This window comes from Pipistrellus hanaki (genome assembly GCF_964339955.1).
Source record: "Pipistrellus hanaki genome assembly, chromosome: 6".
Classification (NCBI taxonomy): domain Eukaryota; kingdom Metazoa; phylum Chordata; class Mammalia; order Chiroptera; family Vespertilionidae; genus Pipistrellus; species Pipistrellus hanaki.
In genome coordinates, this window is record NC_140508.1 from 56,851,917 (window position 1) to 56,866,964 (window position 15,048).

General features: G+C 37.8%; 1 protein-coding gene across 2 annotated transcripts in view; it reads right to left on the reverse strand.

The window, feature by feature from the left end:
* Window positions 1-15,048, reverse strand: part of LPIN2 (lipin 2) — a 70,537-nt gene that overhangs the window by 17,636 nt on the left and 37,853 nt on the right. For both annotated transcript variants that reach the window (XM_084888106.1, XM_084888105.1), the window contains exons 3-8: window positions 13,720-13,815; window positions 10,235-10,530; window positions 6,283-6,390; window positions 5,515-5,638; window positions 3,844-4,186; window positions 181-280 (exon numbers count right to left, since the gene is read on the reverse strand). In XM_084888106.1, the coding sequence (XP_084744232.1) occupies window positions 181-280; window positions 3,844-4,186; window positions 5,515-5,638; window positions 6,283-6,390; window positions 10,235-10,530; window positions 13,720-13,815 (1,067 nt within the window). The remainder of the gene's footprint in view (window positions 1-180; window positions 281-3,843; window positions 4,187-5,514; window positions 5,639-6,282; window positions 6,391-10,234; window positions 10,531-13,719; window positions 13,816-15,048) is intronic.

Sequence of the window (15,048 nt, forward strand, 5' to 3'; positions counted from 1 at the left end):
ATCACTGCAGTCAAATCAACACAAATACAATTTCAGAATCTTCTAAATCTGAAGCATTCCTCTAACTTAACTAAAGGATATCATCATCATGCTCTTTTTTCTCAGATTAAATATTTTGCTCTAGAAATGGCTATACTATGTCAAAGCTGTTCACCATTCAACTCCTGAGGAACACACTACCTTTTAGGGAAATAGAGAGCTGCAACTTCAGGTTCTAGAGCCTTTAGGTCATCTAGGTAAATATCATCAGGTCCCTGGTGTTGGCTTCTCTTGTGGACACCTATTTTTATAAGAAAAACATATCAGAGAAAGAAGTTAGTTATTCTTCATTTACAACTCTGCAAGAAAACAAAAGTTTCCAAACAATAAAACCAATCATCATGATTTGAATTGGACTTTATTTTTAAAAGTGTCAAATAACCTTTTCATTTGTGGTTCTCAACCACCCATGCCAATGGAAGTGAAGTTCAGTGTTATATAGTTGCTCAATAAACACAGGTTAGTTTACTTACTCATTCTTTCATTTGCTGACATGAATAATCCTAGTCCCTAAAAATAATTTATATTTGACAACAAAGTTTATCAAGCACGACCAAGCTTGACAAAATAACTGGCATCAAGAAAAAAGCCATTATTCTAAAACCACGAAGGAAAGGTTGTTGGAAAATAGGGTATTCACTTAGTGCCTAAGTATTTTCTTCTAATTGTAAAAGGACAAAAATCCTTCACAACAAATAAAGTTGGCAAACAATGATCACCTTAAACAAGTGATCATATTTAGCATCACTAATAGTGAGACATCAGGAGGTTCAATATGAAGCATCCAATCATCTCATAATCTTCAATTCCAAAATAAAAAATATGTAACCCAAATCGAATTAAGCCCACTATAGTAGTCACCAGCCACATGTGGCTACTGAGAACTTGAACTGTCCTAATCTGGTGTGAGGTATGTAAAATTTGTTTAAAAATGCAGAACACACACACACACACACACACACACACACACACACACATATCCCAGATTTCCAAGACTTACTTTATAAGAATGCAAAATTTCAATAATTCTTTTATTAATTACATGTTAAAATTGTAATAGTTTGGTTTTACTGGTTTAAATAGAATATATTACTAAACAATTTCACTTGTTTGTTGTTTTTTTACTCTTTTGTGAGACGACTTAAAATTATATATGCAATCCACATTACATTTCTATAGGACGTAGCAAACTTCCAGTTGAAGAAAATATGAGAATGTCATCTTGAAAAAACAATAATCGGATTTTCCAGAATTTAAGAAAGTATACCAAACAATTGACTGAGCTCTTCAAAAGGTCAATATTTTCAGTGTAGAGAAGGAAAAAAGTGTAGCAGTATGTATTTATGTATGAGGGACAGTGTGTGTGTGTGTGTGGGGGGGGGGGGGGGGCAGTATTCTAAATTTACAAATGCAACACGTGCCGAAGCCGGTTTGGCTTAGTGGTAGAGCGTCGGTCTGCGGACTGAGGGGTCCCGGGTTCGATTCCGGTCGGGGGCGTGTGCGTTGGTTGCGGGCACATCCCCGGTGGTGGGTGTGCAGGAGGCGGCTGGTCAGTGTTTCTCTCTCATCGACGTTTCTTGCTCTCTATCTCTCTCCCTTCCTCTCTGTAAAAAATCAATAAAATAAAAAAATAAAAAAAATAAATAAAAAAAAAATGCAACACGTGAACTTTGATGAGATCTTGGTTTGGAAGAGAATGGTAAAAAGCTATTCTTGATGTGTTTAAGAAAATATGAATATGGATTCCTCAACATGACAATTGTTTGTGTTAGAGAAGGTTCTTATGCTTAAAAAATGTATCTTCTTGGGGTTGTGAACACACAATACAATATACAATTGATATATTATAGAATTGTACATCTGAAACCCATATAATTTCATTAACCAATGCCACTCCAAAAAATTCAATTAAAAAAACCACACAAAGTGTATCTTGGAGTATTTAAAGGTGAAATGACATAATACCTGCACCTTATTTCCAAATGGTTTAAACCCATAAAAAATTTTGTGTAAATGGAGAGACAAAGAGACAGAGATAAAGGGGGAGTGAAAGCATGCAAATATGCGTAAAACTTTTCACATTAAAAGGTGGGGGAGGGGAAGAAATGGGGTCAAATGAATGGTGGAAACCACTTTGTGTCCCTAGCTTTAGTCAGTTTCTACACTATGCACTAAGAATAGGGGGATCAGTATTTCCTAAACTAAAACAAAGCATTCACCTGACAACTGGATTTTACCCCCTTAACATTTCTTAGAAGAATACATGGTTATGGGCTTTTGGTTTGAGAAGTGCTGATCTATGAAAGAGCAAGATGCCAAATTAAGCTGGATCATCAGCTGGATGATCTCGCTTGGCCACAAATACCCTTGACAGTCAAAGCCTTTTATTTTAAACTAGAGGCCCAGTGTACGAAATTTGTGCATGGAGGTCCCTCAGCCCAACCTGTACCCTCTACAATCCAGGAGCTCTCAGGGGATGTCCTACTGATGGCTTAGGCCCACTCCCCGTGGTTCTCTGCTCTCTGCGGGCCTGGAGGTTTTGCTGCAGCCATGGAGATGAAGCCCCCATGCCCTGCTCTCCGCTCTCTGCCTGCCTCGCCATGCGCCATGAGAAGGAAGCCCCAATGCCCTGCAGTGTGCTCTGTCTGCCAGGCCTGGGGGCTTCGCCAACACCAACACTCTACGGAAGCCCCCATGTCCTGTTGTCCTGGCTCTGTTTGTGGGCCTGGGGTGTTCCTGCCGCCACCTTGCTAAGGAAGCCCCCAAGCCCTCCTGTCTGGGCTCTGCCTGCCATGTCTGGGGTGGATCAAAAACCCCTCTGGGGGCAGATCCAGCCTCACTGGACAGGCTGGACACTCCAGCAGCGGAGCTGAGGGGACTGGGCACCACCATCTTGCGGCTATGGGAGGGGGGGTGCCATTTTGTTGTGGAGTGATGGTTAATTTGCATATTACTTTGTTATTAGATAGGATAAGTTATTTCTGAGTGACCCTGAAGATGTATACATGTAGTGAAGATTTACTAAGTTAATTATCTATCCTTTGGTATTAGAATTTTAAAAAATGGAAGTAGATATTTGGCTATATGTAACAATGGATATTTTTAGGTAAGGTTTTACTTCCCTAAAAATAGGATCCAAGGCTAGTGTTTTGGCTCTTACTGTAACAAGTATCAATGAATAACTTTTGTTTTTAAAGAGAAAGAATGTTATGGTTTATTAAACTTATATTTCAAAAGTGGGATGGAGACATTGAGCCAAGAGTTGAACCCTATATTCTGTTTTAGAGGAAAATAGTCAATGAAAGAGAACATATGCTAATAATTAGTGTACATTTATTTATATCTCATAATATTGAGAAGAAAAAAAAGTACTTAATTTGTCCTCAACTAACCAGAAGTTTTAAGTGAAAGTATTTTTCTCTAGTCTAATGTTTTTTGTTGTTTAAACATAATTTTTTAGGATCCCACTTCATTTTATTGACACACCTTGTCAATAAAGTGGTTTATTTTATTCATTAACATTTAAATATACACCACCACCACCACCCCGCCCAATAAGTGCTTCTCAAGGGCCTATTGAGCAGCAACAGTTATGAGAGAGCAGGGAAGAAGTCAGAGTCCCACTCCAGTGGATCCTATAGTGCGATGGGGAAGCCATATGAAACAAGTGATCCTAATTGTGTTCTGACAGGTTCTGATCAAGCTGTACAAATATAATGGTAGCTATCACACATTATTTGAAACACTAAAAAAATTTACCATCTAAATTTAGAGTACCTAATGCCAAATTAAACAAATAATTACCTTTCTTCTTAGATGGCGAGTCTACTTTCGCTGCTGGTTTTGATTCTGAGTGAGCCTCCCCTAGCGATGGGTTAGGAAGGTGGTCTGCATCTAACATAGATGAAATCTGAGGCTCAAGGAGAGGCTCAACAAGTTCTGCAGCGCAAGTTGCATCGCTCATCTGCTTACACAAGGCTCTGGGTTTGGGTTTCACTATGGTACAGACCGTTTCTCCCATGGATGCATCCTTCTCAACTTCATTTATGAGGTGGTCCTCACTGGGAATTACCCGAAAATGAGTATTTTCTGATGGAGTAATCGTAGCTGTCCTAGGATGATGGTCAGATCTCTCTCTTTTGCTGACCTAAAAAAGTTGAATTGTTTAAAAATTAAACTACTTTCCAAAGTGTTATATCCTATTTCTTGAGTTGGATGCAAATAAATGTGCTTATTTTATTAAAACAACATAATCAGTAAATACATTATTTTCTGTGTGTGAAGTATTTCATAATTAAAAAATGGGAAAAATAGTAACTGCATTTTGTTCAATATCATATTTAAAAGTTATATTTATAACTATTCTACTATGAAGAGTTCAATATTGGAGAAGACTGAGGAAATATATGGCAACTTTTAGATACTAAGAAGGAGAATATTCATTTTCAGGGAGAAAACTTGAATGCTACATAAAAATTTAGCCCTCCGTGCACTACCTTCAGGCTCTGTTAAAACAATGTAAGATGTCGAGTTATTATGTTGTACACCTGAAACTTACATCTTACAAACCAATTTTTAAAAAAAGTAAAAGTGGGCAGTGAAGTCTCCAATGCAATCATATAAGCAAAATGTGTATCTTTAAAAAAACTAGAGGTCTAAATAGTTCCTCTTCTAAGAGACAGAAAGACAAACACCATATGATTTCACTTATATGTGGACCATAAAAAAATAGAACAAACAAAATGAAACAGAAACAAACTCATAAATACAGAAAACAAACTGATGGGTTTCCAAAGGGGAGGAGGTTGTGGGATTGGGCAGAAAGGGCAAGGGAATTAAGAGTATAACCTTGCACTTATAAAAAAGTCACAGGAGTGTGATGTATAGCATAGGAAATAAGAGTCAGTAATATCATAATAACTAGGTATGGTGACGGATGGTTACTAGAGTCATTATGGTGGTCATTTTGTAAGGTATATAAATGCTGAATCACTATATTGTACACCTAAAACAAATATAATTTTGTCAACTCTAAAGTAAATTTTTAAAAATCAGAAAGAAAACCTTAAAGTTGGGGTAATTCACACACATAAAATAAAAGCAGTCTCTCTCAATAAATGAACAAGTAAAAAAATGGTATCTTTCCAATTCTTTCATTATGAGTTGGCAAGAAAGCTTTAACAATCAATTTCCTATTTAAAATTTCAGTGTGAAAATTCCATTAGGTACCTTTTAAATTTTCTTTACTATAATGTTAATTAACAATCAACATCATTTACTAAATAGAAACACAGAAAATGCTAGATTTCCCTTGTTGTAAACAGTGAAAACACAAAAAATGTTAACTTTGAATTTACTTATGTAAATCCATGAGGGCACTACCATCATTTATGTTCATATGAGTCAGTCAGATATCACCCCTTTCCTCATGGACAACAAACACAGAGCACTCTGTAGGTAAGTAAACCATAGTACCTTGGTGGACTCTGGGAACCCACCCCATGTCCATTCCATGTGGGACTCGGATCTGAGTAGGCTCTCCGCAGGTTTCACCTCCAGCTCCGAATCACTCTTCGGACATTCTGCTGAGGAATACGGGCTGCAAACATATTACAAAGAAACATAATGAATTTAAAGTCAGGAACTTCAGTGTTGCTGAGTTTGACAGATTAAAAGAAATGTAAGTTTGAATATATCAACTGTATTCTGCTTATATAAAGAATCTATTTTAGAATTGTCAATTATTTCTTCGAGTTTTTTTTAAATTAATAATAAACACAGTGAACACTAGCATTAAAGGTGGACTTGCTATAAAAATTTTCTAAGCATCATCCCATTTGATTCTCACAAGAAATCTATAAGAAAAGTATTCAATAATTTTACAGGCAAGAAAGTGCATGGAAAGATGAATTAAAATAACATCTCTACATGAGAGAAACTGGACAGTCACAATGTTATACACAGTACAATTAATAGTTAATACTAAAAGATTAGAAATTAAGAATTATAGAGAGCCAAACTGCATGCTGATTACACATATGTACAGTGCCAACACAGTGAGAGTAAGTTAAATCAAGTTTAGGAACAAAATAATTGAGATAAAAGGTCCATATTCATATTAAAAGTACACATGCAGTGCCTCTACTGTCTGAGAGAAATAGGAAACACCAATGCTGTTCAATAACAGAAAAGGCAATTTAATATATCTTTCCTTTAAGCAGCAGAAATTTTGAAAATACTTACATGTCCAAAGGGGACCAGTCTCCATCAGATAAGGGGTAGTGATCTCCAGAATGGAAGAGCAGAGGCTCCCTATATTCTTCTTCCTTTAAGGAAGCATTTGAAGATCCTCTGTGAAAGGGGGTTGAGGGGAAGAGACAAAGAAAGGCAGGAACAATGATACTATGTCAGCTTAAAAATGTCCCCAAATCTACTGATACATCATCTAAAGTTTAAATGATGAAAAAGGCCTCTGAAAATTAAAATATGGAGAAGGGGGATTCATCGATGTCCCCCAACATACCATACTACAACCTCTATTTAAATATGGGATAAACAGAAAGAAAAGAAGATGTGATTAAAAATTCATTTTTACCTTCCTTAGTAATAACTGATTCAAAGGCTAAAAGAAAACTGAGACTTTATGTATATTTCATTCAATCCTTACAAATATAAGGTAATAATAATTCTATTTTAGGTATTAGGTAATCAAGAATCCAGAGAAGTTTACTAACTTGCTCAAAGTAAAGAAGCTAGTAAAGTTGCTGGATTAAAAACAAGTAAACCCTTGCTCTTTGCACTACCCTCCTCCTGTATATTACAAAAAATATAAGAATATCAGCTGAAGAGCTATTGGCTCAAAAATTTAAAACTCTAAAAACTCTTAAAAACCAGAACTTATTTCCTCTTTGTTTGGACCAAGCATTACTTTATAACTTTCTCTTTACTGAGAATCTACATGATGTGGAGACATGAGGAAGATGATATAAAAATATAAATGACAAAAACAGATCCAGAGACAAAGAAGTACCAATCAGATGCTCAAACCTCAGAGGGAAGGTAGGGGAGGGTGGGGATAGGGGAGAGATCAACCAAACAACTTGTATGCATGCATATAAGCATAACTAAGCATAACCAATGGACACAGACACCAGGGGGGTGGGGGCATGAGCGAGAGTAGGGGGATGGGAGATAAGGACACATATGTAATACCTTAATAGAAAAATAAAAAAATGAGTATTTTTAAAAGTGATATACAGATCTTAAAACCATAGGCGGTTGAACTAATGCATTATGGTTTTAATTAATTTACCCTTTGCGTTTCTTAAAGTTGCACAGTTAATATAACTAACTTGCCACATAACCTTAAAATATCCCTCAGAAACATGTGGGCCCGAATTTTTCATCTTTAGTTGGAAATTTATCACTTGTCCTATTTCACAGAGTCATTGTGAGATTTATGTGTTGTGTCACGTTGAAAGCTCTGAAAAGTATAAATAAAAGTATAAAAAACACACAAAGCTCTGAAAAGTGTAAAGCATTACAATTTTAGAGCATTTTTATCTAATAGGAAATTCAATGTTCTACCAGAACAATATTAAAGGTAAAATGAGAATATATACCACTTAATTTCCTAGACTAAAAACAGGTCTATAAACCAGTTTATTAGTTTTTAATATTATTTTTCCTCCTTTATATCTTAACATGCTCTCCTTTACTGCTAACTCACATGTAACAGTTTTTCCACATAGCAGCTCTAATTCAAGGTTTCCCTATTCTAATCATCTTTTGTTCAGAAATACTCAACTCTGGCAAATAACCTCATTAAAAGGAAGAAAAACATATATTTAAAAAAGGCCAGCCCTAGGTGCCTTGGCTCAGTGGATAGAGCACTGGCCTGTGGACTGAAGGGTCCCAGGTTTGATTCTGGTCAAGGGCATATGCCTGGGTTATAGGCTCGATCCCCAGTAGGGGATGTGCAGGAGGCAGCCAATCAATGATTCTCTCTCATCACTAATGTTTCTCTCTCTCTCGCCCTCTCCCAAATTTTGTGTGCTGGGCCTCTAGTAATATAACAACACTTTTTTCCTGACTAGACAGTTTAAAACAAAAACTTGGTAAATCAAGCATATACTAGGTCACAACAGAGTTTACAATTGATATATATTTGGTTAACTACTGTGTTTCCCCAAAAATAAGACATCCTCCAAAAATAAGACCTACTTACAGGTTTCCTTCTGAGTGAAATATAAGGCAGCCCCCCGAAAATAAGGCCCCCCCCCGCCCCCTAGGCTAAACATGAGAGATTTGGTCCACTGATTCTGAAAGAAATAGAGTCACAAGAAATTCACCAGGAAATTCAGGAATTGGATTGTTATGATGATGTTCCAGAAGATGATGACATGATTGTCATTGAATAAATGAGTAAATTCTTGATACTGTAGGATTCACAGTTTGTCTGGTTTGTGTTGACAACTACCGCACTACCGTACCGTTTACAGGTAATAAATTTACTTTATTTTCATTTAACAATAAATGTGTACCGTATTCTTCTTCATGGAAAAATAAGACATCCCCTGAAAATAAGACCTAGCACATCTTTGGGAGCAAAAATTAATATAAGACACTGTCTTATTTTCGGGGAAAGAGGGTAGAGACAGAAATCATTTTCCATGAAGAGAACTTTAAAGCACTATTTTCCCAGGAAGTAGGGCATAATCTCTTTTCAGCAGCTGAGATGAAAGCGTACAAGTGGAACCAGCACACATGGCACAATGCCATCCTCTCCCACCCCAATTCTCATAAAAGATTTGAAAATTTAGGGATGCTTGTGAGCAGCAGCTTCTTATTCAATGGTTACCAATGAAGATAAGCACCCCACTGACACACCTATGATCCTTCCTGTGCCAGTGCAACCACTGAGTATAAAAGGTTGAGAGATAATCTTCTAAAAATAGACTCTTGGATGAAAAAATACATGTCCTACCCCAAATTGCTACCTTTCAACCTCAGACAGTGCTGACTTGAAAACTGGCATCTATTTCGAGCTCTTCTAATGAGCTGGTGAATAAGTAGTCTGGAGATTTCTCACTTAAAACAAAACCCTTTTTTCCTCTTTAACTTATAGGGTGTTTTTTAAAAAAATTTTTAATCATTTTTTATTTTTCAATTTACAGTTGATATACAATATTATATTGGTTTCAGATGTACACCCCAGTAATTAGACATTAGTATATAACTTATTTAGTGATCATCCCGATAAGTCTGTACCCATCCTACACCGTGCATAGTTAGTAGAATGTTATTGACTATATGCCCTATGCCAGTGGTCTACAAACTGCGGCTCATGAGCTACCTGCTGCTCTTTAGCCCCTTGAGTTTTTCGCAAAGGCCAGCTTAGGAGTACCCTAATTAAGTTAATAACAATGTACCTACCTATATAGTTTAAGCTTAAAAAATATGGCTCTCAAAAGAAATTTCAATCGTTGTACTGTTGATATTTGGCTCTGTTGACTAATGAGTTTGCTGACCACTGCCCTATGCTGTACTTTACATCCTATGACTCTTCTGTAAAAACCAATTTGTACTTTCTAATCCCTTTTACTTTTTCACTCCCAAGCCTGCTCCTATCTGGCAACCATTAAAATGTTATCTGTATCTATTATTGCTTCTGTTTTACTTCATTTCCTTTTTTTTAGATTCATTTGTTGAAGGTATGTGTTTATTGACATTTTATTGTCCATATTTTAAAATATTTGCCCCTTCTTCTTTTTAATAATTCTCAGGAAAAGGTGAGATACCAAGCCCAAGACCACTGGGTTAGGAAATAAATATACCTGATGTTTATATCTCCATACCCAGAGGTGAGTCACTAGTTCAGATTTTCCTTGAAACTTACAATTTATTTGGCTTTTGGAAACTTACTGGATGAAAACACACATTGCCAGTCTGCTTTAAACGATATTTGAGAACCACCACAGGATGTCTGATGGCAAATTCTGTCAAGTTACGGGAAGAAAAAAGATAATGCCTTTCCTACTTGATTCCACAACAAACTGTCAAGAGAAAAAACAAGTCCAAACCTCATACTGTAAACCCATAAAAGAAACAGCTTCTCACTTTAACTGTGTTCTGTTTGGAGCATGCATGAACATCTGGCACCTGCACAAAGTGCCTCCCAGACCGAGAGCCCTACCTTGCTGACTGGGCCGCCTTGTCATCATCAGAGCTCAGATCCATAGTGTCTTCTGCAGCAGGAGAAGCTGCCTGGTCTTCCTTTTTACTCTCCTGTTTGCATTTCTTTCTCCTCCTTTTTTTCTTTTTCACAGAACTTGGAGTAAAAACCGTCTCTGTTTCCAAGATGTGTGAGATGTTGGAACTCTGAGATGGTCTTTCATTTCCACCCGATTTTACCAAAAGGGAGTCAATATCTTTAAAGAACTGATCTTCGGTAGGAATTGGTGAAGTGGCAAGGTAAGCAGGAAGTTTTTCCTTAAAGAGAACATTAAGAAAGAAAAATTGTCCATGGCAAACTGGAAAACCAAAATAATAATAAATTCTTTGCATATCTAAATTTTCATAGTGGCAGAAAAAATAGTCCCTGAAGGTAAGAAAGTCACACTGAACTGGGGCACTGCCCACTCTACTTTAAAAGGCCCTTACTTTTTTGCACACAAATGTGTTAGCTAACTTTGGTCCACTTAACTCAATATGTTTATAGGAACCATTATGCCAAGACAGCATAGAACATGAAAGCTATAATTAAAACAAAGACAATTAAATTATCTGTAAAAAAAGAAGTTCAAAGCAGCAGCAGATAAATTCCAAGGAGGCATTAAAAGCATTCTATAAAGAACTTACAAAGAACAGTAAGAACAGACAAAGCAGAAGACAAGGACAAAAATATCCCATCAGACAATGGACAATAGGATAGTGGTTCCCAAACTTTTTTTGGCCATGCCCCACCTAAGCAGCATCTCTAAAATCCTGATGTCCCCTCTCTTCTCCGTTCACTTTTTGAATAAGAATTATATGTTAAGAATTATAGCATATGATTCAACTCCTATTCATGTGAAGGAAGCCTAAAAGGCCATTAACTTGGTCTAAACAAGCTTCCAAAGAATATGGCATCCATGAAAGAGAAAAATAAAGAAGGAAAGGACAGCTGAAGTATGGAGGAAGAAATCACTTAAGAAATTGTTTAAAAATATGAAGTGATGTGAAAAAATAGCAAATAAAGTTTCAAAAGATAAGAGAACATGCATAAATGTCATAATAAACATTTATATATTGTACATGAGGCCCCTAGAACCATAAGAAATGCAAAAAATTCACTGTTAATAACTCATTCTCAAACTGCCCTCCTTAAAAATCAAATTGCCCCCCTGTGGGGCATGTGCCAACGTTGGGAATCAACGAGTTAAGTGAAGTGAGAAACTGGTAAAATTTATAGTTAATGCTTGTGTTTGCCAAATTAATTAAGGATGGAGGAAGACGATTGTAACAGAAACAATATTCTGTAAAAAATAAGAGGATTTTTAAATCATAAAACATTTAAGATACCCTTTTAGGAAATCAAAAGAAGAAAATAAATCCCAACAATTAGAAATAATTAAACTCTTATTTTATCATTAAATAAATGATCAGGTCTGGTATTCAGGAAATTAACTTCTTAATCATTTTGCTTCATTCTTTCATATCATGGGAGAAATGGAAGGTAGGTAACAGAGATCCAAACTAGCCTCATATAATTCAGAAGACTCAAGTTTTTATGTAATATACTGAAAATAAGTGGGTTTCCGTAATTGTTTTAAATTAAGCTTTTGAATTTGGGTTTGGTAAATATATTACCCCAAGGCCAAAGTTTTGTTTACCCAAGCAAAATTTGTGTTCACCAACAACACATACTTAGAGAAAAACTGCAATGATAGGATATTATTGAAGTGACAGGCTGTGGTCTCTGACAACCAGAAGTCTTTTAATTTAATGGTCTTTGTTACAAAGTTTACTTGTACTTTTTCTTTTTTTACATGATAATCTTTTTATTCATATATTAGAGGCCTGGTGTATGAATTCATGCATGTGCAGGGTCCAGCCAGCCCACTCTGATCGGGGCTAATCAGGCAGGGTCAGCCAGGGGGAGGGGCCATGGGCAGTTGGCTGGCCGGCCCAGCCCCTGATCGGGGTGTGGGGGTCGATCAGGGGTGGTATTAGCTAGGGGGAAGGGCTAGAGGTGGTTGGCCAGCCGGCCCCATCCCCTGGCCGAACTCCTGGTTGAGCGAACAATTTGCCTATTAGCCTTTTATTATATAGGACTAGAGGCCTGGTGCATGAAATTCGTGCACTGGGCAGTGTCCCTCAGCCCAGCCTGCACCCTCTCTAATCTGGCACCCCACAGGTATCGGGCCTAAACTGACAATCAGACATCTCTCTCACAATCCAGGCCTGCTGGCTCCCAACTGCTCGCCTGCCTGCCTGATTGCCCCTAACTGCTTCTGCCTGCCAACGTGATCACCCACTAACCACTCCCCTGACAGCCTGATCGATGCCTAACTGCTCCCCTACCAGTCCAATAGCCCCCAACTGCCTTCTCCTGCCAGACTGGTTGCCCTCAACTGCCCTCCTCTGCCTACCTGGCCACCCCCAACTGCCCTCCCCTGCAAGCCAGTTGCCCCTAATTGCCCTCCCCTTTCAGGCCTGGTCACCCCCAACTGCTCTCCCCTGCAGTCCTGGTCACCCCACACAATGCTTGTTTAGTCATTTGGTCGTCCCTCACTAACCCCCCTATTAGCCTGGTCGCATGCAGCCATCTTGTGAGGGTGTGATGGTCAATTTGCATATTACCTTTTTATTATATAGGAGGATATATAGATGATGGAAAATTTAACAATGTGTTCTAGGAATTTTGAAAAAGATCCTCATTAAATCTATTAAGGATAGTTTACCACCAATTCAAATCAATGAATACAAAAGAAAAAAGGAGAGGGAGAGAGGAAAAGAGGGGTAGAGAAAGAGAGGGGGAAAGAAGGAGAGGAAGGAAAAGGGGGGAGAAGGGGAGACAGGGAGGGAGAAAGAGAGGCAGGGAGAGAAGGGGAGGGAGGAGAAGGATGGGGAAGGAGGATGGAGAAGAGGATGGGTGGGAAAGGAAGGGAATGTGTGTTGGTAAGGACAAGTTGTGCTCTCTTGCTTAAAGAAGCCAAGCATGCAGTAATTACTTATAAAGGGTATAGGCTGATTTAAATCCCTTGAGACCATAATAAACTTCACTGTGACTATTCAAGGTTTAAGATATAATGTCCTAATTCAAAATGGTAAACTTGCTTTCCAAGTTTAAAGATCACATGTGTACCAACACACACATAATCTGAAGAGATACACCTTGATTACTTAGGCAGAACTCAAATGTATTCAAGTCAAGGTATAAACTGTAACAGACACTAGATAAGAAAGCTCATTAATGTTAAAAAAACAGATGTACCTTTCCTTACTAAAACAAAGCAAGTATGAAGGCCTGCATTCTCTCTGTATCCTGAAATCTGGCATGGAAAAAAGATCCTTCTCCACCCCTCTATCTCCTTTCTGATGTACAGCTAACCATGGAAACTGAATATTTCTATTTTGGGATACGCACCAGAGACCTGAATACAATGAATAAAGCGGATGTGACCCATTAGAACTCACATATTCTTCTTCAGTCTCCTCCACAAAGAAAGCTTCTCCATTGTCACCCAATTTCATATGAAGATCCACTGCATCACCATTGATTTCTATATCAATCTAAAAGGAGAAACAAAATGCAATTTAGCATTAAGAGTCTTTCACTCAGGTTAAGCTACGGCTAAATTCTGGGTTCTCAAGTCAAACTTAGTAATGAAGTCCTAGAGTGACAGCCCCAGAGAAACAATGCTATCTGCCCCATATCCCACCCCTAAAAGAACCCAAACAAACCGTGGAGGACAGTTTGGGAGGGGATAGTGATCAGGGATTGAAAGAAAATGTTTTATCACCTATTTTTATAACATATAAACATTTTAAATTATTTAATTCCTAAATATCATAGAATAGAGGGTACATCATAGTCAATAAACATCTGCACACTTTCAGAGTTATATCACAGGTAGGTCTCCCTAGCACAGTTCAGATAAACACAAATTTCAGTTACCAATATATGTTAATTGTGAGTAACTGCAGAAAGTACAAATTTCACTGTCAGCTCTTTCGTCCACAAATCACTATATAAAAATAGATGCCCATCATGATCAATAACCTATCCTGTCCTTTTTTTCAAAGTCTGTTGGTGACTGGTCCTAGCACTGTTACTTGGTTCAGACAATAAAGCAGAGTTGTGTTGCCTCCTTGTCTCCTGTGATAAACTCATGTAACATTTTATAAAAATGGATAATTGAAAAAGGAAACTGGCCAAGATCAAAGTGGAGTACAGAAAAAAAGAGGAATAGTATTAGAAGTAGAATTCAAATGGAACGTTAACAGTTACAGATAGCTGAGCGCTGCCCAGTACACCAAAAGCCTTCCAGTTCTGTTCTTGATCAGGGCACATACCAGTGCTGGTTTGATCCCCAGTTGGGGAGCATATGGAAGGCAGCCTATTGCTGTTTCTCTCCCACATTGATGCTTCTTTCTCTCTCTCCCCCTTGTATCCCCACCATTACCTTCCTCTTTCTTTTTTAAAAATATGTTTTATTGAGTTTTTACAGAGAGGAAGGGAGAGAGATAGATCACCTGCCTCCTTCACAGCCCCCACTGGGGATGTGCCTGCAACCAAGGTACATGCCCTTGACCGGAATCGAACCTGGGACCTTTCAGTCTGCAGGCCGACGCTCTACCACTGAGCCAAACTGGTTTCAGGACCTTCCTCTTCCTAAATATGTCCTTGGGTGAAGATATTTTTTAAATGAAGAAGAAAATAGTTGATGGTAAGAACAGTGACCCTGCTGCTATTCTAGAGACTCAAGATGTGCAGCCCAAGGAACTTGGTGAAGGTGAGCTTAT